General features: G+C 40.0%; 1 protein-coding gene and 1 long non-coding RNA gene across 8 annotated transcripts in view; one reads left to right on the top strand and one right to left on the bottom strand.

The window, feature by feature from the left end:
• LOC311519794 (uncharacterized protein) overlaps window positions 1-25,652 on the bottom strand; it is a 202,579-nt gene that overhangs the window by 67,150 nt on the left and 109,777 nt on the right. Inside the window, exon 4 of one of the 7 annotated variants that reach the window (XR_014711374.1) lies at window positions 23,225-23,364. The exons of 5 other annotated variants lie outside the window; for them this stretch is intronic. Coding sequence is in view for 1 of the 2 variants with exons in the window: in XM_084626728.1 (XP_084482854.1) it covers window positions 10,726-10,795 (70 nt within the window). In the remaining variant the exon portion in view is untranslated. Of the gene's footprint in view, window positions 1-10,725; window positions 10,796-23,224; window positions 23,365-25,652 lie in introns of all 7 variants that reach the window. One more of the 7 variants, XM_084626728.1, reaches the window with a different exon arrangement.
• The window catches only part of LOC311519797, a 176,309-nt gene that overhangs the window by 141,063 nt on the left and 9,594 nt on the right, over window positions 1-25,652 (top strand). The window lies entirely within an intron of this gene.

Genomic DNA, 25,652 nt, shown 5'->3' with positions numbered 1-25,652 from the left:
GGGGACTGGAACACATGAGTTATGAGGAGAGGCTGAGGGAGCTGGGATTGTTTAGCCTGCAGAAGAGAAGAATGAGGGGGGATTTGATAGCTGCTTTCAACTACCTGAAAGGGGGTTCCAAAGAGGATGGCTCTAGACTGTTCTCAATGGTAGCAGATGACAGAACGAGGAGTAATGGTCTCAAGTTGCAGTGGGGGAGGTTTAGATTGGATATTAGGAAAAACTTTTTCACTAAGAGGGTGGTGAAACACTGGAATGCGTTACCTAGGGAGGTGGTAGAATCTCCTTCCTTAGAGGTTTTTAAGGTCAGGCTTGACAAAGCCCTGGCTGGGATGATTTAACTGGGAATTGGTCCTGCTTTGAGCAGGGGGTTGGACTAGATGACCTTCTGGGGTCCCTTCCAACCCTGATATTCTATGATTCTATGATTCTAAGTGTTGTCACATCTGGCACACAGTGATAAATATGAAATTAAAGAAATTTACTAATTTTACAGACAGTCTTGTATTATGCTTGCTTGGCTTATATTACTGTACTCCCATACAACAAGTGGCAGCACAATTAATCTTGAGCATCACAGGGTGGTAATTTGTTATGACAGAACTCCATGTGTGCTCGTTAAAGGCAGCTTCCCTTTGATCACTTCAATATTACTTTCGTCCCTTTGTAGTTCTTGTCAAAGAAATGAAGGATTGCACAATGGTATGGAATGCTGCAGTGAATTCTTGAGTAAGCAGTCACTGTTGGTATAGGAGATCTGATGGCGCACATAAGCTTTCATGACCTCCTCTATTACACAGTTTATGTCTGATGGATGGTGAAGAAATTGTATGTTCTGTAAAGTGAGGATTATTAAAGGACAGTTGTGAAGTATAATTAAATTCAAAATGTTTATCACTTTAGTACCTGCAATATCTGAGTAATATAGACTCAACCATAAAATTTGACAGTAAGTGTCAAACACAGGAAATTACTCATTATTGAAACAGTGTAAAAATGTCTACAACTTATTTTTCCTTTACTTTTTTCCACTTACATTCAATAGAAGCTTTCACTGAAGGATCTCAAACAGAGATTAGTTAACATTAGTACACTGTAACTCTAGGACGTAAGCAAGTGTTTTCCTACCTATTTTAGAGGTAAAAAAGGTATAAAGAAATACAGAAAGGTTAAATAATTTACTCAGTGTTCCCCAGCAAATTTATGACAAAGTAGGGACCAGAACACAATTCTGAGTTCCGTTCCATACTCTAAGCATTGTAAGCCCTTTAAAAACTGCCATGTACCAATATTTATGCTAATGCCTCACTTTAACTATAGAATATTGATATTACCATGAATATCAGTAACATGCTAAAAGGAAAGTTTTAAAGAACACAACTGTCATGATGGACACACTTAAAAATCAGTACTACTTTGAAAGAGTTTACTATTTCCAGCATTCTTCCTTCTCTCTCTAATGGAGAATGCAGCTAGAAATGGAGGAAACTTAAAAAATAGCACATTTTTTAAAGGCACCTTTTGCTATCTGTCAGCTTGTATGTGATAAATTAGAGCCATGTGATTGCATTCCTCCTGCACCTTTGATTGTTTCACTTGCTTTTTGCCTGCCAATCCATCACCCCATGATTAGTTTTAACATTCAAAATCTCTGATGGAGCAACTTCAAACATATATTTTAATCCATGTAAATTGTGGCTATCAATAAAACACTTTTCCACCAATTGTGATATCCCATCTCCTCAAAAAACAAAACAAAACACTGGTCTGAGGAAAGTAATGTGCTGTGACATTTGTGGTATGTCATGCAATTCTAGATTTGTGTGCAAGATCGTGCCTTGCATACACAGTGTGTGGAGGATACATTTTGAAGAAAAAATGCCATCCTTTGGGTGTTTAAGGGCCGGACAAAAATCATCGGATAGGTAAAGTCAGACAGGAAGTCCTATTCAGGGCCTGTGTTGCACACTTAGGAGGTGTGCAAATGTCAGAGGCCCAGAACGGGAGATATCCAGCCCATTTCTAATATTGGGTTTAATAATAATAATAATTAATAATGAAAAAGTCATGTTCCTTCAGGGCTACCCATGCAAGATTTATCTTACTGGATATTGGGACACACAGCTTGCTTGTCTAGGCCTGGAAGATGGTGGGATATTCAACTTTTCAAGGTACAACATGTTGATGTAGAAAAAAGAATTTTAGAGTTTAATACATTAGTTATAATGTTCCTCTACCTCCTAGTCCGGTAGGAATTTGGACTCTCAGTAAATAAGAGATCTTAGCCTGGTCAATACTAAGTTAGAATGGCTGACATACTTATGTGAGTCAGTGGTGTGAAAAATCCCCAATTTTTGAAAACATTTTTTTAAATATCCGCAAATTCTCTTAAAAACCAAGAGATTTCCTGGATTTTTTTTTTTTTTTAAAAAGTCTGCATGTATGTTTCAGGTACCTAACCTTCTTATGGAAAATGAGTTTTAGATAATCACTTTTAAATTTTAGTCTCCATATTTCAGATAAATTACATTTGCTTTAAGGTATTCCATAATATTTGAGACAGTCTCTGAGTTCAAAATAATCTGCTGACAACTTTGCCTAGCAACACTAGTAGATAAATGTATTCCAGAATGTAAATAGCAGTGACTGAATAAGTGTATGTAAATCTGTTACCCTTCCATTTCTCCTACCAATAACTTAAGCAAAATAAAAGCAAGGTGAGAAATAGAGGGCTAGATTCACAAAGGAACTTAGGCATGGCAATACTGAGTGTCACTACACATTTCTTTTAGAGTCCTAGAAAATCACTGGGTTAGTCACATATGTTCCCAGTACACTGAATTGTGTGTGGGGGGGGGGGGAGGGGAGAAGGGGGAGGAGTGGCACCTCAGAATGGTATTCAGAAAACCCAGTATGTTAAGGTAGCTCCCTGCCTAAGTTAACTAGTGGGATATGCCAAGGTAATAAGTATAACCTAAGCCCCACTTCTCACAGGGAATTCAGCACTTAAATTCATGTGCCAACGAGGTGAATCCTCAGCTTGTGATTCTCAGCTGCAAACCTCCCCTTTGGCCTGTTGCAAAATGGTATAGGCACCTAATGCCAAGAGGACAAAAAACAACAATCCTCTGTCCTCAAACTTTTAACCCAGGTACTTACCTGGGATGTGAGACCCCATGGTTCCAATTCCTCTTCCACCTGAAGGAGGAGATGGGAGTTGAACAATGATCTGGCACCTCTCCGCTGAGTGCCCTACCCACTGGGCTATTCTGATGTGTTGCTCCTGAAATCTGTCTTGCTGAAACTGTTCCATGTGGATAAATAATTTTAAAGTCATTGGAGCAGAAGGAGTCGATCCTGGGTTGCCTACCTCCCAGGTGAGTGCTCTAACCACCAAGCTGCAGACTCCTCCTCAAAACTTACATGCATACATTCTCGCTCTTCTCTTCTCCCCCCGAATGACCAGGGTTCTGACATCCCAGGTGAGTGCCCAAACTACTAAATGTCTTGCTCTCTTTCCCTCCCCCATCCCCACCAGGCTAAAAGTTATAAGGGAAGTCCTCTTCCTGCCTTCTACTGGCTCAATCTGCATGGTAAGGTTTGAGCATGCTTATTGGATTGGGACTCAGGCAATTTGGGTGGACAAATGAGCTGGGGCTGAGTATCCAGATACTTTGAGTGAGGCTGCAGTGCACATCCTCAGAGACAAGTGTAGGCACCTAAGGAACTTTTACTTCAAAAGTTTAGGTGTGGAGCACCTACAGGACTTGGGAGGCAGCTGGTGGGGGGGGCGGGGGAGAGTGTTGGGGCCTGGGATTCAGGCACTTATGTCCTTTTGTGAATCTAGTCCCTAGAGCCCAATCTTGCTTCACTTGGACAGTGGTTTATAATGAAGACCCAAAGGAATTTATCGGGAGCAGGATTAAGCCTTTAATGTAAACTGCTGATCATCAGAAATTGGATAAACTTTCACAAATCATACTAATAAAACTGCACTGAAACTTCAAGCTGCTCCATATACAAGAGCATATTGAAGCTGAGGGAACAATATCACAGGAGTAATGACAATGAGATCACTTGGTCAGAAAAACTTATTGCAGTTTGAAAATAGGGTTTTTGATCTCAGTCCTTGAAACACTTCCAATGGGAATACTCAGAGGTATAAAGTGAAGCATGGGCATGTTTCCAGGATTTGGACCAGAGAATGGAAGTGCTCTCTCCAATCTAAACACTTACCTCAACATAGTGTTGGATATGTGAGCCAAAGGCATGACCATCACCTCTCTGGGCCATGTACTTGACTGATGTGAGGGAAACCAGCTACTGGATCCCAGATGTTTTAAGCCTCCAGAGGCTGAACAGAGCACAGACACTCTCCCTACTTTTTGGGCCTCTAAGCACACTCATGCCCCTTCTATCTATCTCCCCCACCTGAGATTTTCAGCCATGCAGTCCAACTGCCCAGTCCCTAGTACCACTGCTGATTCCTTTGACACCACCCCACCCACTCCTAGAAGTCCACCCAAAACCATGAGCCTTTTGAGTTACCTCTGCAAGGGGCATGTGATGAGGTGTAACACAAAGTTTACACAAGACTCAAACACACTATTGCTCATTACTTAGTCACAGGAGAAATACACATCTACTACAAACTTTAAACCCTACATGCATTTCCCTGCTTCTTTCCTCACCACTCCAGAGCATTGTTTGGCTGGGGCAATGGTTGTCTGCAGCTCTCCAACATCTTTCAGGTGCAGTAGCATCCAACTTGTGTGCTAACGTGTGGATCCTTCTTCTCCAGTTTGGCTGGTCTGTCCCCTTCTCCTCTCCTGCCCAAACTTCCTGTATCTCCCCATACCTTTCCCAGGAGTCCTTCTATAACCTCTTGTTTCTCTGTCTTAGTCAGGGAATATTCATTCTTTCCACTTAATTCTCCCAGACAAGAGAAGGAAGTTGTTCCAGCTTGGAGAAGGTAACACCCTTAGCACATAGAATCATAGACGTGTAGGATTGGAAGGCACCTCAAGAGGTCATCTAGTCCAGTCCACTTCACTCACAGCAGGAGTGAACAATAAACTAGATCCTTCCTGACAGGTGTTTGCATAACCTGTTCTTAAACCTCCAGTGATTGAGATTCCACAACTTCCCTTGACAATTTGTTTTAGTGCTTAACTGCCCTAACAGGAAGTTTTTTCCTAATGTCCAACTTAAACCTCTCTTGCTGCAATTTAAGCCCATTGACTATCCACTGAGCTTAAGGAGAACAATTTTTCACCCTCCAAATATATCTACAGTCCAGTCAAAGCACAGTCATTGAAATTAAGTATTACCCATTGTCCTTAGTGTAGTGCAGCCTTGTTGTAGGTCCTGCCAGCAAATGGTGGATTCCACATTTACATAGGGACATTCAGTGATATAGAAATAACTCATAATATGAAGCAGAATTCATAAATTGTACAGACACTTCCCACGTTGTCACACCAGTTTTCCCTTATCTTAATGAAGTGACCATCTAAATCCCAAAGATAAAAAAGCAAATGAAAGGTAATACAACATTGATGGTGTGTATGTGTGGGCTGCTGGCCAGCCCCCTTTATTCAGGGAGATCTCATTGATTTCACTGGCTGGTCACAGAATGCACAAGTAATAGAGGGGGGAAAAAAAAATCAGTTATGGCCAAAAAAGTTAAGGTGACAAGAAAGGGGATTCTGACATGAAGAGATGAAAGACCACCAGCTAAAGATGATCAAGTTATGAGTGGGGAAACTAGATCAAAACTGCACTTTAAACTCTGGCTTTTATATTAAAAGCTGGTAACACAAATTTCCCACTCACCTATAGAATACAGAGGGGAACTTGTTACAACGGGCACAAGAGAATGAATTTCTCAACTTTCTGCCATTAGTGTTTTATATCCAATTTTGCCACCTTTGGAAGGTGACATGCAATTTCAGGGGACAAAGAACAGGTATGGACCAAATATTTCACTCCTATGTCTCCTGAGAAACACACTTAAGATCTGTAGGCAACATTTTGAAACTGATGACACTATTTCTGATGCCAAGTGCCGAAGGCAACACTGACCTGAGGATTCCCAACACATAAGTGTTGCTTGTATATATTACCTATCTCATGTGATGGAAGGTTTTATAAACACCCATGCCTCACTTTCTAAAGGTGCCAGAGTGAGGAAAATAAAGAGGCACTGAAAAGTATTATGATGCTCCAAACAGTGTGATTATGAAACAGAGTTAACACCCAGCGCGTTACCACTCTCTTACTGTTTCCTGCTTTTCTAACAGCTTCCAGCAGCTCTTCTGTTAAACAGTGGCTCTGAGCACATTAATAAAATATAGATGTTGGGATAGGGGTCTAGGAGAAAGACCTACTATCACAATGCTATCAACAACTGGGTTCTTTGTTCTTGGGGGGTAAAAGCCTAAACAAGGAGAATAAAATAGTTGTAGCCTGGGAAAATATCCTGGCTTTGTTTGCTTAGGTGTTGCTATGCATTTCAGATCTAATACTGGCTGTTTACATTTTTTAAAATAGACTTTTTTCAGTAGCTCAGCAAAATTCTGCATAACTAACTTTTGAGAAAATAAGGTTTAGCTGAAGTGAACATAAAAAGTATTCTAATCATAACCCGTTAAAAACCTACACTCAATTAAAACAGCAAAATAATGTTTTAAGGTCAGATTTTGCCCCAGGTGGAGGCATGAGTCTGCCCCTGGGGTTATCGCTGTTGGATCAGGGCCAACGTGAATAAGGGTGGCAGAATCTGGCCTTTGGGAAAAGGCAGGAGAAAGAGGGGAGAAGGACCATCATTATCCCGGTAGGACCGATATCGCATGTCTAAGTTCAGAGCTCATTGACACTTAGTCCTTTAACATCCTTCTTGCAAGTTGACCTGTCTGAGCCAGCTGTAGGAGAGCAACGTACTGCAAGTACCACCAGTGACCAGCACTACTTGAAGGCTCAGTAGACTGTTTAGTCAAGTAAACCAACCAAGGAGGTGAAATACGGTGAACATGGGATGATTTACACTTTAAAGGTTAAAGAAAGAGAAGACTTGCATCCAGAAGATGTTGCAGTGCCACAGGTGCCAGAATAAAACGGAGACTGCTGGCTCTGGGTAACAGGCTACAACACAAAATCTCCACAGAACGCATTCCAAGGGCACGGCGCAGCACTTAAGTCCTGACTTTCCTGTAAGATGAATTAAGGCTTGTATTCTGCAGCCTGCTCTGTGTGAGTACACACCTGCCCTACAGAATCCCATGTCTTGGGGTCTAAGATCCCAGGCATTGTGCTCATCATCATTGAGGCAGTGAAGGAGGAAAAAAAATCTTTATTTCTGTATTTTTTGTTCGTATTAGCTATGTTTTTTTGGAGAGGCTAGAAAGTCCACATTTCAATAGGGCAGCATATGGTGAGGGGCAGAGGGAGTACACTCACAAGGCATTGAGGAGATGCCAGCTTCATTAATATTCTCGCCAATATTATCAAGCAGTAACGAACAGCCTCTGCTGAGAGACAGGTAGTTGTCCAACCACGTGCCACTATTGCCAACAATACATGACATGTTCTATGGTTTGATGCATCTTTATCCCTGAATAAATAATTGCAGGTTGCTTATGGATTCATCTCAAGACACCAGATTATTTAATCACTGCAGACCAAATTCTTTCCACCTCATAACACTCTAATAAAGCCCAAAAGGCAACAGAACTACCAGCATTCAGCTGCATATGGAGGCAGATCAGAGAGGCCATGCAGAGGGCTATATAGACTTTGCAAGCCATCAAGCATGCTTTACCCTGGCTTTCTCCATGGCAATGCACAGGGAAGGATTGGGGAGGAGGTCAGGTCAGCGGATGAGGGGAATGGGGCCAATGTACCTGTGTAATTGAATTATGACAAACCCGCTCAGGTGGGGATAATGCAGCCACTACTGATGCCTGTGGAATACACAGAACTGGCCCTGCTTGCAGGCTAGGAGGTTCTGTAATGAAGTGTGTAGCCTGGGAGCCACAGTCAGAATGCAGAAAGCCAGCCCCATAAGAGATGAAATAAGTTGTACCTCTTTGTTTTAGAGAGAAACAAAGCAGTGTGTTCCCTGTTTAGGGGTTCTTGTGGGTTATTCTGAGTAATAAAATAGTGTTATGTTGCAGTCTGCCATCAACAGTATTTTATGTTTTTGTCTAACTTCTCCATTTGCATACCCTGTAACATAAGAGTATAGAAGAGGCTGTGAAGGCTTGTGTATATGGTCCTATGAGGAGGATTCTGTTGCCCTTGGTTTTCACAGAACTCCCCAGGTGTAATGCATTTAAGTGGTACTAGAATTTGATTGTATGTTTGGGTTTGCCTGACTTTTTTTCCTCCTACCTAAAATGTGTCATTGCCTTTAATTAAACTCTTCTAGGGGTCACAAGCTTGGAAACAGGATGAGATGTTTCCAAAGAGACCTTAAAAATATGGATAATAAAGATTGCATAGCATAAGGCTGTAGTGTAACTTCTGCAGTTTGTTGAACACCAGTCGCCTACCTGGCTGCTATTGTCCATCTAACAGGTGGCTACATCTTATTGCTGAACTTGTGTGTATAGTTAGAGAAGGGATTTGGTGTTCTCAAAGATTAATGGTGCTATATAGCTGTAAAGTATCATGCTGTCCTTTATTTCTCTCTGGGCTCCCTTTGATGGCTTTACCCAAAGGATAACGGAACATAATAAAAATATTCAAGTGGTATCTTTATTCATTATTTTTGCACAATAATGCAAAATGCATAATGTTCAATGCAGAGTTATTCTGGACAACTATGCTATGCTTTAAGCATTGGGGTAAATTTATATGTGCATTATTGATATAAATTATTTATGGTGGCTTCACTTAACTTGGTAAGATGCATTACAATACCTGAACATGATTGAAAGCCATATTTAGTACTTAAGAAATCTTAACAGATTCTCTGCAATACATAACCTGCCTCATTAGTCCATAAAGGCTGTCATTTTTATGAGATAAGATTACAGATTACCTATGAAAAGAAAATAGATTTTTTTTTTAAATCTAACTATTTTTATTGGCTACTGTTCAGAGACCATAGGCAACTAAAAGTATGCTATGGAGTTTTTGCTTCCTTCCTTTGCAAGAAGAAGGATCTTTTACATGATGTTCAGGCTATTAAAATATTGTGATTCACTAGTTCAACATTATGATGATGTTCCACTAGCATGATGTGAAGTTTGTAGTTGTAATGGGAATGCTCTTCCTTTTATGCAGAAAAATAGTTTTGCTTTTGTATTCATGATACTTAAACCATTTTGAACTTTTAGAAGAGCAGGTAGTAAAATATCCAGAGTCACAGAATGACTACTTAATTGTAGCAATAATAGGATGAGGAGGAGATTTCTACTTCTTTATGGGGATTCACTAATACCACCTTCCTAATGCTTTTTTTTTTTTTTTATTTTAATGATTCACTAACAAAGTGTATTATGATTAGTAACGGGCATTGATGAAGGCACACATGAGTGCGCTCTCTCATAGTGAAGGGATGGGCATTGATGAAGGCACACATGAGTGCGCTCTCTCATAGTGAAGGGGTCTGATAGGTATAAAGTCTCTGATTTACTGCAGAGCCTATTGGGTCTGGTCAGCCCTCTATGGATAGTGCGCTGATCAGACAGTGGTATCAAGCCATAGCAGCTCACCAGCTTATGGAGTGATGTCTGCTGGCTGTTTTCCAGTGCCATATGATGAAGAGCATAAGCTGCTTCATGCTACCTGAGAGCTCCATGGTGACAAATTTGAGCCTCCGGAGAATCAGGAGCTCACCCTTTTTATTGCCGGCATATATCACAGATTCCCTGTTCCTGTTTAATAGGGAAACTCCATTCACTATTGTAAATGTATTTTCACATATGTACATGCCAGTTATTTATGCATTGTTTTCTGCTGTATCTCCACCTTGGCATGGCTGGGGAGTTTGGATAACACTAACACTATCCTTCTCCCAATCTAATGGTTTCACTGGAGGCCCAAGATTCCATTGAATTGGCCTTCACTGGATATTAAAGAGCCCATGCCACTGTTTGTAAACATAAGTTTGCTGTGCTGCCCCGGCCTAAATTATTTTACTCTCGGTACTTAACGCAGTGTGTTCTCAGTGAACCTGACAAAAGTTTTCCTGCAGGGTTAGCTCTGGGGACAGAGAGTCTTGGCTCCCTACCTCCTGGAGCTGCAAGATCAGATTGAATGCCCAGAATCTCTGCCTCTCCAGCAGCAAGGCTGGAAGGCTCTTGTGAATTACATAAGTGAAACTGATAGGAACCTTTTGGGGGCAGGGCAGGGAGCTGATTTCAGTTCTCCAAAACCGAATTTTAAATCCATCCTGTGAAAAGGTTTGTGGCTTCAACATTTCATCCTGATTTGGGATTAAAAAAAATCCCATGGAAGAGGATTCCCTTTTTCCAGCAAGCTCTCACCTCTATTCCCACACCAGCTGATACTACTGCCAATTGCAAGTCTTTTGAACTCAGCCAGATGGCATATACCAGAACTTATACATGGACGAAGCACAGAGTCCCCACAGTTTAGGGTGACTAGATGTCCCAATTTTATAGGGACAGTTGTGATATATGGGGCTTTGTCTTATATAAGCACCTATCACCCCCCACTCCATCCCGATTTTTCACACTTGCTAGCTGGTCACCCTACCACAGTTCTTGTAGCTCCATATGTCTGTTTGTTGCAGTTTGTTGGCAGGATCAATGCACAGGATAGTAATCTGGGATAACAGAAATGTAGTGGTAATAAGGGTGATGGTCAAAGATTGCTCTTTGTATTCTGGGCCCGGTCATATGACACAGGTGAGCTTTACAAAGTTGTATACCGCTATGTGACAGAGTTACTGATCTCTATCTCCAGTGGCTATTTTATAGTAAAACTTTTTTTTTTTTTTTTTTAAAAAGTAGTGCAACTGTCCAGGTTGTTCAGTCAACATTATTTATTGAATATAATTTCCGGACATTTGGTGTGGAGGGGAATGTGGGTGTTGTCAAACAATTTAACCAAAAAAGTCATATTTAAAAGTTGAAAAACTTCAATTTTATAGCTACTGAAACACAATTTGGGTGACTTTCCAGTCAAAAAAAAAATCTTCAAAATTTGTAAATTTGGCAGATTTTGAAACATTCTAGTTATATCATAAACTGACCATTCCTCTAATACTGCACAGTAGCTGTGGCTGATGGTGAGCTCAGAGTAATTTGTGTGCAGATAGCACAAAGCCCAGTAAATGGATGGTAAATTTGAATTCAATAGGGTGGGGGAAGGGCCCTGTCTTGTCTCTGTTAAACTTGTATGTCAAATGGGTAATAATTAAAAGAAAACTAATGGGTGCAAGAGCAGAAAAGGATTTGTAAAAGGCAGTATTGAGAAGCAACTGCTACTCAAAGCATAATAATAATCACAAAGTCTGGATGAAGGGGAGAAGGCACTGGCAGGAGAAGCAGTGCTGAGAAAGGACATAGTCCTTCTCTCAGACATGTGCTGCTCCAATTTAAGTCAGCAGGAGCTACGTGGGCATATGAGAGGACAGGTCTAGATCCAAACGGTGTGTAAAAGCAGCATAGGCAAGTGCAAAACATTAAATGGCAGTAATAGTAGCATCTCATCCACCCACTCTGGATCTGTGGTCAAAAGACTTATGGGTCTGGCTCTGAGCCTCTACCCTCAGGGTTCCAGTTACAACAATATCATCACTAGCTATTACTTTTTGTAGGTTTGTCCCCAGAAAAAGTGGTAACAACACTACTGAATCAGATCACATTGCTGAAATTGGATACACCAGGCAACATGTTGAACAGAATGAAAAAGGAAATTGCCATGAGTTTCCAAAACAATCTCTTAACCAAGATGGAAATGTAGCCTGTTTTCTTTAGAGATGAGTTAGAGATTTGTTTATAATATACATAAACCAAAACATCGTAACTAACTAAGTTTGCCTCCATAGGTTAGGAGACAATGAAGGCAACTTTAATTGTACTAAGAAAAGGAGTACTTGTGGCACCTTAGAGACTAACAAATTTATTTGAGCATAAGCTTTTGTGAGCTACAGCTGACTTCATCAGACGCATTCAGTGGAAAATACAATGGGGAGATTTATATACATAGAGAACATGAAACAATGGGTGTTACCATACACACTGTAATGAGAGTGATCACTTAAGGTGAGCTATTACCAGCAGGAGAGCAGGGGGAAAAAACCTTTTGTAGTGATAATCAAGGTGGGCCATTTCCAGCAGTTGACAAGAATGTCTGAGGAACAGTGGGGGGAGGGAATAAACATGAGGAAATAGTTTTACTTTGTGTAATGACCCATCCACTCCCAGTCTTTATTCAAGCCTAAGTTAATTGTATCCAGTTTGCAAATTAATTCCAATTCAGCAGTCTCTCGTTGGAGTCTGTTTTTGAAGTTTTTTTTGTTGAAGAATTGCAACTTTTAGGTCAGTAATCGAGAGACCAAAGAGATTGAAGTGTTCTCCAACTGGTTTTTGAATGTTATAATTCTTGACATCTGATTTGTGTCCATTTATTCTTTTACATAGAGACTGTCCAGTTTGACCAATGTACATGGCAGAGGGGCATTGCTGGCACATGATGGCATACATCACATTGGTAGATGTGCAGGGGAACGAGCCTCTGATAGTGTGGCTGATGTGATTAGGCCCTATGGTGATGTCCCCTGAATAGATATGCAGGCACAGTTGGCAACAGCCAAGCTCTACGATACAACTGCATGTGCTCCAACCCCTCAGACAGAGACAAACACCTACCAGATCTCTATCAAGCATCCTTACAACTACAATACCCACCTGCTGAAGTGAAGAAACAGATTGACAGAGCCAGAAGAGTACCCAGAAGTCACCTACTACAGGACAGGCCCAACAAAGAAAACAACAGAACGCCACTAGTCATCACCTTCAGCCCCCAATTAAAACCTCTCCAACGCATCATCAAGGATCTACAACCTATCCTGAAGGACGACCCATCACTCTCACAGATCTTGGGAGACAGGCCAGTCCTTGCTTACAGACAGCCCCCTAAACCTGAAGCAAATACTCACCAGCAACCACACAACAGAACCACTAACCCAGGACCTATCTTTGCAACAAAGCCCATTGCCAACTGTGTCCACATATCTATTCGGTGTGTATGGTACCACCCATTGTTTCATGTTCTCTATGTATATAAATCTCCCCACTGTATTTTCCACTGAATGCATTCGATGAAGTCAGCTGTAGCTTACAAAAGCTTATGCTCAAATAAATTTGTTAGTCTCTAAGGTGCCACAAGTACTCCTTTTCTTTTTGCGAATACAGACTAACATGGCTGCTACTCTGAAACCTTTAATTGTACTGTAAGGCTCTGATCCAGCTCACATTGAAATCAGTGGAACAATTTCCATTGAATTTAATGAAATTTGGATCAAGTCTTAAATGGGCAAAATTCTACTGAATTCAATGGACTTGTACCTCTTTACATGGGTCTATTTTAGGCCCACAATTTATTTACTTGCTTTAATATCTTGTATAGAAAGACAATGGGTTTGATACTTCCGTTGTTTCTATCTTGTTCAGTATCCTGTGACTGCACTTGTGTCAGTAGCCGCTGCTTCAGAGGAAGGTGCATGAAACCCTGCAATGTACAATTATAGAATAAATTGCCTAGAGGGGGAAGTTTATTCCTAGACCTGGCAACTAGGGCCCAATCCAATTCCTATGGGGAAAAACTCTCATTGGCTCCTACAGGAGCCGGAAAAAAATGATACACTTTTTTAAATTAAAAATTGAATTTCTTTCAATAGTGTTTGCATTCTACGTGCATTCATGCCCCTGTTCATGGCCATATACTATATATTTCTGTGAAATAGATTTCTGGTATAAATAATGTGAGAGTGAGAGTGAATCTTGGGAGCAGAAGAATTCTGTGCAAATTAGGCTACCAGTCACATACCAAAATATGACTAATGAATGCTCAAAACAATAGTGGCTATTGAAGCAATCCATATAGTGAAATATCTCCACAAATCATTAGTTCGTTTTTAAAAAGCAAATAAGTAAATATGAAAAAATCCTGTTCCTAGAGAACTTGAATTTAAAAAAACAAAAAACAAAAACTAAATATGCTAGTAGAAGTATTGTTGTGAGTAGTTTACCTAGCGCTAATTTGGATTAATTTGAACTAAACAGCAAGAAGAGAACCTGTAGAAAGTTTTTTAAATGTCTTGGTACATATATGAAAAGTTAGTTCCCAAATCCATACTTCAGTCAGTCTCTGTGGGTTCCTCCCTCCATTGGAGGTAATGTACACTCAGAAATAAAGCACATGTCATGTTGGTTGTATGAACTTGGCATGATACTAAACACCAGTTTGTTTTCAAGTGAAGCAGATCATCTGCTTCCATATCTGATGAAGAACCAAATTCTGCTCTCATGTGCTGATGTAAATCTAGGTGAATATCTGCTAAAGTCAATGAAGACTTATTTACATCAGTAAAAAACTAAGATCAGTCATTAGTATAGTACCTAATGGTACAGTTTTGCCTTTAAAGATGTGTTTTGAACCAAAAAGTGGTTTAGTTTCTCTAACAGACTCTTTTCCTGGCATAGAGGCAGGACAACACCTTTAGCTTGTTTTTTTTACAGGGTTATATTTTACCCTAGTTTCCAGAAACATGAGTATAGATGGTGAGAGGGTTGGTGATAGGATATGGAAACTATAAAATATGGAAATCAAGCTAGAGATGTTATCCTGACTCAACGCTAGAGAAAGGGACCAATTTTCCTCATCAAGATAAAGCCTGAACTCGTGGCCCAAAAGGTAGTAGGAAGATGTATCACCTCAAAGGAAGCCCTACAAAGTGTTGTTCCTTAATAAGATATCAAGTTTAAAACCAAACTTGTATCTTGGCACATGAGTTTTTTTTTTTTTACTCTTCACCCACTCACTGATAATGTTCATGTTTAGTAACAGATAAAGCTATGCAAAAAGTAAAGACAGAATCATGAGGCATTTACAGTGCTCTGGCTCAAGTACATTACAATGCATGACTATATTATCAACAAGTAGGAATACTGACCTGCTTACACTTGTTAAAATGCTTTCTTATACTGCCTATGCATCTCTATTTAAGTTACTACTACATATCTATATTTAACAAGAGAAGTAGGTTTTAAAGATGCTACTGTAAGTATCTTTTACCAGTAAGCAGAAAAATATCCTGCTATGTAAACAATGCACCTGGCAGGATGTGTCTTAATGCATTTTCAGCTATTTATTTTTCTCTTCATTATTTTCATAATCCTGAAAAAGTAGACATGGCCAGTAATTGGATGGTCTACCAAGAACAGGGCACTGAATGCACCTAAAGTAGTTCAGGAACTAAAGTTCTCTCCAGAATAAGGCTAAATTCACCCAGGGAGAAGAGGGCACACCAGGATTGTGGGCCCTGGTGGCAAAAACTGCCATGTCGGTGGGGGTGAATATAGTCCTTCCTGTCATGACGCATTTACCTGTGTAATGGCTTCAGAGCAGTTTTTCACATCCTGCCAATCTATTAAACCCTCATTTGCACTTAGCTCATTTTGCTCCCACACAGGAAAACTATTAGCCTACTGAATGCCTCTGCCTGCACCTACACATCGAGTGATTCAGATAAAACCAAACACCTCCAGGTGCAGTCACAGAAACCTCTAAAAATAATTAAATTCAGAGCTAAATAGAAACAGCATGTAACAAGTGCAAGGAGTCAAGACATAAAGCCTTTTGGATATTGCTAGCTACATACCTACCATTCCCTGAGAGTCATGGAAACACCTACATCCATGCTTGCTTGGAGTATCTGGCTAGCTATTGAAGAAGCACAAATCAATCACACTATGGTAAAAGTGCCAAGCAATAATGAGTTCAGATGGGCAGCTGCAAAACACAGCTGCTGTCACCACTTAAAATCATACCCCCACCCACCCACCAAAAATGTCACCTTGAGGAGGAGATCACTGCACAGCAATTTTATTCTGATTTACTTGCATGACTATTTGAATATAAGTACTTTCTTCAAGTTTACACTTCACTGCGGGCCAAATAGTTGAATTCAGCTCGAGATGAACAGCAAATGTCCTGGAGAGCTATCATGTTGAACTCTTCAGCACACAAGCTCTCTGAGAGGTGTGTGTGTTTGGAAGAGCTCACCAACCAGGGAATTCATAACAGTTGTTAGAAGAGACTAGGAATCTCTGATCTAAGAGAGCATCTTTGTTTCTCTAAAGTGTTTCCATGGGCTCCAATTACTAAGATGTCCTTAATTGGATATATTTTCAGTTGAATTTAGCACTTGAGAAAGGTGTAAGATTGGCATGCAGTTGCCCTGAAGTGTTACAGAAACCAAAGAGTGAAACTAAATATAAAAAGAATAGGAATACGACTAGTGTCATAACCCAAGATATGTGAAATGCAAAAAATAAAACCAGTATAAATGGTGGAAAGGATATCATCAAGTTTATAAGCATTCTTAGAAAAAAAAAGTGTCAGCTACATAGTTGATGGTTCTCAGGATACCCAGGACTGTGAGCTACCTTGTTACGCCTGTCTCCAACATGAGAGAATCTTGCTTGTGTTCAGATGAATGTCAGCTCCCTAATGGCACCAGCTTGTTAGCCACTCAAGCACTCTCCTCTGGGCTCTACCAGCCCTTCCCTTGTAGATTAAGGATCGGTTCACTCCAGTCCCTTTGAAATATTCCGCTGTGAATCCTACACTAACTACTCACAGAAATACCAGGTCTGTGGTCCCCAAAGGACCAGTGTGCACACCAGATAGTCAGATTCAGCTCAGGACCAGAACTTGGCTTAACACCACAGCACTGAGACACCCCCCCCCCCCATTATAAATGAGTTTATCATCAAAGACTAGATATTTGGAGATGAGTAAGAATACTGGAAATATAAGTTTAGTCTCTGAAAAGCATGTTATGATTTTGTTTTATATGTAACCTTAACCTCCTGTCTAAAGTTTCTCACCCAAAGTCTTCTACAGCATTTTCAGCCAAGGTTGGCTGAGATCCTGTTTTCATGAAGTAAATACACCGTTTACTGCCTAGGTGCAGGATGAGGGGGTGTTATCTTTGCCTTCAACATATACACTCATCGTTTATTGTCAGTCCTCAGAGACAGGATTACTACCTGTGGCTTGTTTTTCCTGTATGCTGCTTCTATATTGATGTTACATCTTTGTTAATGTTTGGACTTGATATGTAAATGAGCATGCACTGTGTTAGCTTACAATGCTTAATCTGAGCCTCCAACAGCGGGACACACATTTCATACCTCCTTTCTGGAAGAAAACCTGTTTTTCACCTCTGCTGGTGACTGTCTCGATTCAGACTTTAAAAACATTTTTAGTATGTGTAAATAACTCCTTATACAGTATCTGTGCATACATTTCACAGTGCTACTGATTATCAGTGTCCCCTCAGCTTTCATTTAAAACCTCATATGAGATTCTTTGGTGAACCAGAATGTACATACTAGAATCAACATATTACTGGAGCCCCCTTGCCAGTGGGCATTGAGTGGTTCTTGGGTAACAACATAGCTCTGATACAGTGCAATGATTAATAACCCACTAAATTAACATAGCATATATATGCTATGTTATCAAGCAACCTTATCTTCAAGCATATGCTGCCTATGATATCTATTGTTTAAAACAATAGATAAATTGTTTAAAAACCAATAGATAAACAATAAATGAAGGGAAAGCCATTGCCAGTGGGATCCTGGGTACCATTGGAGTTGCACAGCCAAAGGACAGGGTAGGAGCCGTCAGAGGTGTTGGCTGGCATGGGTCTCTGTATGGATGGCTTCAGTTTACAGCTGATCACATAAAATCCATGTAGATCCCTGGGGATTCTCCAGGTTTGGCAGCAGGCCCTGCAGCTTGGTCCATGGAGAAAGTAGGGGTGGGGGCAAATCTTACATCTGGCAGAATGACCAGGGAGAACCTCCACAAGGTGAACCCTGCTGAGATTTCTACCAGTTTAATAAGCCCCTGAAAGTTTTAATACAGAAGGGGGTACTCTTGCCTAAAGTGAACTAATGTCTCATCCAATACCATTTAAAGATTATGGCCCATGCCACACATTGCTGTAAAAATGACCTGAGGAAATACTTTAGATAAGGAAATATTATTGTCTGATTAATATACAAAACAGCATTTTTAGTGTTGACAGTAGTTCCCCGCCCAAAAAGTTCAGTAACATTTTAGCCTTAAAATTGATATTTAAGCAGTTTGGGATATAAATTATTTTCAGAAGCATTTACAAGTGGTAGGCAATGTCCTCAGAGCCATCTTGCAACTTTTCAAAACTATTTTTAGGATTCTTTTGGAATAGTGTCTATTTACAAAGGAAAGCCTAAAATTTATAATTGCAAACTAATAAGGTAAGCTGTGGTTATCATTTTAGTTGAATCAAAACTGGTATGGGAATAAACACGATAGTAGTTTCCAGATGAGATAAATACTTTTTTTTCCTGATATAACAAAAAGTTCCATCTCGGGTGTTTCTGAGATGGTGTGCAGTTTTTGCTGTTTTATATGCCGATATTTATTCTTCAGTTTAAAGAAAGAATGTATTGCTATTCTGGGAAGGCTGAGTCATGTTTTTAAACAGCTGAGGGAAGAAACATTTACACAAATCATGCTTTTTCTCCTTCTAGCCCTGGAGCAGTGTTGCCCAATTATATTGATTACTTAAGAATCCCCAGTTATTACTTTGAGAGTTGACAGGTTCTTGTCCCAAGATGAGGTCCAATATTTAAATTATTATATAGTTGGGAACCCCAATGTGCACAGTTGCTACACACACACACTCTATAGGAACTCTTTTATATTTACACATATATTGTTTATTAATACATTTAGCACAGTCACAAACACTCCAGCTCCGTAAGGGAGATAGTGGTCATGAGAGTGAGGCATCATTCATACTACTCCTGTCTGAATGACAAGAACCATGCAAACATCCCAACTTGGTCAGGGCAATTCACCTTAAGTCAGAGCTGCTTCTTGCCAAAGACCACAATGGGGAAAGAACAAGCCACAAGTGCTTTGCATATCAACCTGTAATTAAATTAATTGTTTTTCCACTTGGATGCCACATAAAGCATTGAACATAGTGGCTTGAAGAGTTTTATACAGTTCTCTCCCCAGATGAAAGAAGTCACTGGACTTGGTCCATAATATGGATTTAAGTTCAGTGTTGCAATGCATAACTTTAGGTGCCCTGCTGCCTAACAGAATCCACAGCCCTGAGTTAGGCGCCCAGGATCTGTACATAATGCGTAGGGAAAGATAGATGCCTAAGAATGTGATCCACAAAACTCAGCAAGCTGATCAGGCAGTGGCCTGAGCTATCCAGTAGGAAATGCTGAAGGATGGGTCCTAAGCTCAGCCCCTCAAGGGGACTTAAATGCCTGTCTCTACTCAGGATTCACCTTCTCCTGCAGAAGCCTAAGCCCTTTCTCTCAAAAAAGGAGGACAGTGCCCCTCCCCATATGACCTTTAGCCTAGGGGTTAGAGCACTTATACAGAGGGAGAGATTTCCAGTAGCCCCTCTGCTCGATTTGGAGCATGGATTCAAACCCATATCTCCCACCTCTCAGGAGCATACCCTAACCACCAGGCTATGGGCTAGTCCAGGGTTTATAAGGGTGGGGCTCTCAATTTCTCCTGTTGAAGATATCCCATTTTGTATGAATAATTAAATATTCATTGGACCAGGGAATTACACGTGGGTTTCCCATATTCTGGGTGAGTGCTCTAACCACTTGGATAAAGGCTATAAGAGTGGCAGCACCATCACCATTACCCCCTTTGTGCAGTTCTCAATTCATTAGGCAGGCTCTGAGACCCCCTGCAGGATTGGGCCCTGCAGCCCAATACGTTGGAGAAGGCCAGGGCTTAAGTATCAGGACTCAGGTGGCTGTGCACATGCTGAGTAGTAGATTTTTAGGCACCTAAGGGACTTTTGCAGCAGAAGTGTAAGTGCCAAGGTTTTAGGTGCCTACAGGGTTAGGTGGCAGTTGAGCAGGGGTTTTAAAAATCTAAATTTTGTATTTAGGCACAAAAGGGTCAGTTAGGTGCATAAATGCCTTTCTGGATCTAGCCCATTGTGCCTGATTTCCATACTTGGCACAACACTCTTATTCAGACCAGCAAAGCAGAATTGCTTTTGTCTACCAGGAGAGGAGACCTACTCAAGCCGCATAGTGGAACGACATCTTACAACCCTGTTAGTCTTGTAAAGAAATGGACAACGTGTTACACACCATGATCTCCCAGTTCAAATAATGAGTTTGTTAATCAGGAGAGAGCTGAGTGTTTGGTTTTCATAAATAAAAGGCCTGCCATCGAAAACACTAATGCTAATTGATTTACAGCGCAAAAAAACCCAAAAAACAAAAACCCCACACTACTGCAGTACATCATTTTGTAATGTCATCTCCTGAATTTAACAATAGCATGATTTCCAAGTCACTGGTAAGTTTAGGCGTGACTTCATGAAATCCACTTTATGATTTGAAGTATAAATCATTTACAATGCCAATTTTTCCCCGCTTTAGTGATAAAATTCTACATGCTGTGATTTCTCTCTCACTGATGCTGGTAACATTTTTCACATCAACCTACATCCACTGAGAAAAATGTAAATCCAACATAACCATATTTCAGTAATTTAGATCTTCCCCTTAGTCACTGAAACCTGCTTTTCACTTGAGCACTGTTAAAGTTTTATTGAGTTAAAACTTGAAAGATTACATTTTTATTTAATTTCTAAACTTGAAGAACCCACAGGTATCTATGGAACAATGTTTCCTTAAAAATGCAGAGAGAGGACAGGTCAAGTGGCTAGAGAACAGCATTGCAAACTACAATCAGGGGATCTAGGTCTGGGATTGGCCTGAAATAATTTGGATTATGTTTAAAAGAATATTTTTTTAAAAACAGAAATGAAGTTTTTACGGCATCTACATGCGCATGGAGAATCCAAATTCTTGCAATCAGAGGTCTCAGAACGCATGAGTCCTATAACTTTTTTAGGTGGTAGTGTTGTAGGAATAGGAGTATACTACAGGCCTATCTGTAGTACATCATTTGCTTTGCCTAGAATCAGCTGGAATGGTGACCAGAACACCTACAGAGAACGTTTACAATAAAATTAAGAAATATTCCTCTCTCATCACTGCTCTCAGAGCCGGATCCCTTCAAGTTGAAGACAAAAGAAGCTTTGCTGTTATCTTAAATGGGAGCAGCATTGAGCCATTAGATCCCTTCTTATTTCTGTTTACAGGTTACATACAATAAAACCGTAAGTGCAAAAATGTTTACCTAATTACCAGTTATTTCTGAATATTTCATTTCAATGAATTCTTGACTAAGAGTAGACAGTCTGAAGATAACCTTACTATAGCAGAGTGGCCCAGGACAGAGATGTAAGGGAATTTAATTTCTGCCACTCATATTGCTGAAATAATGTACCGGTACTCATTTACCTTACTTCCACAATGACCCTTTTTTATCTGTAGATATCACCTCTCATAAAGAGGGATGCCATGAGTCAGTGTGGTAAATCTTGACTGGCAGACTCAGTGCAATGAGGGTTGCAGTCACTTATCTGCTCTAACTTTGGGAGGGCAGATATGTTCAGAGATACTCGGCTCCTCATGGACATAGGGCCTGATACAAAAGCCACACTGAAATCAATGGAAATAGTCCAGTACATGTCAATGGGCTCTGGTTCAGGCATGTACTCACAATGGCTCTAGCCTTATGGCCAAAGAAACCTTCTATACTTTCCTTGCTATTAGTAATAGTATAAGTGCACAAATCAGATTAGTAAAGACCCATCCATTGACAGCATAGTATATTCTCTTGTCATCAATGATACAAAGATTTTTCAGAAGAAGTAAGTGGAGCTAAGTTTAAATCAGAAAAAAAAATGTACATTTTTGTTCATTTGCATTTAGTGGTAGACATTTTATTCCATAGCAAATAAAAGAGAGTTCTATGTAAGTGGTGCATATGTGTTGTAATGAAACCCTTGTAGAATCTAATCCCAACCAATGTAAGTTAACTAAATATGCACCAGAGAGACTTTCTACCATCCCATATTTTATAGATTAGCCATTACCTATAGTTGGAATGATACAGAAGCTTGCAGTTTCCTCATTTTATGTATAGCAAGAAAATTAATACAGAAAAATAAACTTGCTTTATTTCCAAATGTAATCCCGCTAAACAATTATTACACCAGACCTGACACACAGCACATTTCCTGAAAACTTCTACACAGCCAACAGACATCAGCCTGCTCAAATCCACATACCTGGTGGGCTTCCTATGCTTGTCAATGTTTCATGCCCCAGAGTACAAGACTATCCTATTACTTACAAGCCAAATACCTATTTTCCTGCCACAGCTTGGATTATATCACTACCAATATTCCTTATCTGATGTTGCCAACAAATGCTTTCAATCTGAACAAAAATTCAGTGGTAGGATCGTAAATGTTGCACAAGAATAAAATAAAATAAAACTTAGTCGTATTAGACAGTGAACTCTCCATAGTCAAGTTAGTGTTAATGAATGCATTTTATATAAATGCTGTACTTCGGGTACTGTCAATGGATTTTAATAAAATTCTTGCCCTCTTTTCAGAAGATAGAGATCTGTCCCTCACAACCTTGCTATATATAAAGTGGGCCTGATTCACCAGTTACACCAATTTTACACCATTTAACTCTTGCTTTCTCTGTAGTTACAGGTATAAAACTAGAGTAATAGCGGTGAATCAGACCTAATATATAGTTTATTATAGGCCCAGTTCTGCACCCCATTGCACCTTGTACAGTCATTTTCACTTGAGCAAAGTGAAAAACCCAACCCAATCAGAAATAACCCACTTTGTCCTCAAGTTTCCATAATTGTTAGTGACTACATCACAGGTGGTAGAAGAGGGAGGGGAAATGTCAGAATTGTTCTGACTTTTTTCAAAATTATATGGACACGTTTTTCCAATTCAAGTCATTCTAAGCTATATAAGGTGCAAGGCACTGAAGAATCAAAACACATTTTATATATTACGTGTACATACTTTTCGTTACCTGGAGTAGTTCCACTGAGGTTAATGGGGGCTGCTCACATGCTTAAAAGTTAGGCATGTGCTTAGATACTTTGCTGATTCAAGGCCCTTGTTACCCAGTACAGTATAGCTGCAGTATTGAAGTCTTTTTCCTTAAAAAGAAAAAAAAACAGACCCCTTTGGGATTTGAACATGATAGGAACCAAGGAGTGTTCTTTCCTTTTTTTGGTACTGAAATAGTGCATATTGTTTAGATGAACATCTCCACTCCCAAAAAGCCTTAGCTAAGAAACTAGCCTTAGCTAATCTATCATGCCTTGATATATTTCAGTTCATATGGGATATCAGCTGCTAGAGACAGGTTCCCAATATGGGACTATACCATATGTAATAAAAGCAACATGCTCCCTGTAAATTAAAGCATATGAACTGTGGCTTGACTGTCTGAATGATTAACTATTAATATAACTTTGTTATAGCCCAATTCCTAGCTAGTACATCTCAACAGGTGTATGTGGGGTATGAAATCCTCTCTACACTACAGAGCAGCTCCAGGGAGGCTCCAGCCTAGTGGCTGGAGTAGCCTCTTTATCCCTTGGTGTGGCCCCTGCTACAGGATGGATTGGAAGATCCATATCATAATTCTCTACACTTATCCATGGTCTACCCTCACCCATCACCTGTAAAGATGAGTCAGGGTTCTGTGCTGTGTAGGAGTTGCACATCCTTTGCATGGGGCCCCAAAACAGCAACTCCACCTTCTCTGCAAAGCTAAGCCTTCCACTGCTGCAGAGGAAGGGGCAGGATTTATTTCATAGTGAACCAGAATGATAATACTTACTCATCTTTGTAAAAGTACTTTGAGAGCTACTATATTGTACACAGTATGAATCAACTCCTTTTTACATGTGGCACAGAGAGTTTAAGTGGTTTGCCCAAGATCATACAGAGAAGCAGATGCAGACCTGAACATTGAATCTAGGTCTCCCCCTTTCCAGGCCTCAGAGATGAACAGTTACAGCGAAGAACTTAGATTCTGCACAGTATGTAAAATGGTTTATAAATGTATATTGTGCCATGATAAAAACATTCATTAATACTTATCAGCTATTGATTACCATACATATTGATAGCATAATAGGTTTCTAAATAACTGATGTTTATCTAATGGAAGATGTTAAATATATCTTAAATGTACATTAAGCTTCCCAAAGATACAACTGCAGCAGACTCAAAGAAAGACTCTGAATCAGGCGATGAGAACAGGAAGAGTAGATGCTGCACTCAGCTTGAGGAAGAGATATCAACTAGATTCTCCTTGTGCAATAATTGTGGGGATCCTCTTACAATTCTGCAACTAGCTAGGAGATTAAATATATATGTGTCAGACATCTATTTTTGCCTGGAAGTTTGCTCAATGGTCCCAAAAGGCCATGTGACGTATAGGCTCAGTACAGTACTTTGCTTCAGGAAGAGAGGGACTGGAACCCAATATTTGAGTGAGCTAATAGTCCAGTTAAGTGTTTCCTCCTAATTTCTCTCCTTTAATTTCAAGTCAAAGTCAAGCAACAGTAACAAAATATTAGATAGCTATGCAGTTAACTCCTCCTTTCATTCTTTTGAACACTGAAGCTGCTGACTTCTGCAGAACTTGAAAGTTGGTATCCGTTTTTTTTTCCAAAGTGTCTTTCATAAGCAGTATTGATTAATGACATTGGTGATCAGATTAAGAAATTATGTAGAAATTATCCATTGCAGTGGATGCAGTAGCAATCGATGCCTGTTAGGTGTTTCCATTTTACATGTCATCCTATTTTAAGGATCTCCCCACTATTAGTGTTGGTGAATAGGATGCACCCTAGATTTCCCTCTGAGATTATTAATATTTTTAATGGTCAGCTTGTCAATGCGGAACTGCCCAGGGTGATTTCTAGCTCAGCACACAAAACCAGCAATAATTTCCATCTGGTTTTGCTGCTAGATTGGGTATCTAAGTGGATGATCATTAGACTTTTGTTATGGTCACACCTTACCTTTTCTGATTTGAGGCCACAGATCGTCTTCTCTCTAATCAGGGCAAGGGGCCTATCTGAAACCCAACCAATTCAATCAGCTCAGCTGATGACCATTGACTGAATATTAGAGTTTCCCCTCTGCCCATTATGGTAGCCTTAAAACATTCCCTCACTTTGGACCCCCTCACAAGAGACCAAGATATACAGAAGATCTGTAACAAAAGGACTAGTTTTAAGAGCTGTGTTCTGAGTTTGACCAATTGTGGCAAAAGTAATTAATGAAAACCCTGATCGTAGCTTAGCTGATCTCAAAGAGGTTTTTCTTGTTGATCAGCATCCACAAAGCCCTGAGAAGTGGAATTGTAGGGAAGAGGCAGCTTGATGAAGCCACATTCTCTCCCCAAATAAAGACAGTCTCAAATATT

Source organism: Lepidochelys olivacea, assembly GCF_965140295.1.
Source record: "Lepidochelys olivacea isolate rLepOli2 genome assembly, chromosome: 4".
NCBI lineage: Eukaryota > Metazoa > Chordata > Testudines > Cheloniidae > Lepidochelys > Lepidochelys olivacea.
Note: the sequence above shows the minus strand (reverse complement) of the source record. Positions and strands in the feature narration are given on the sequence as shown.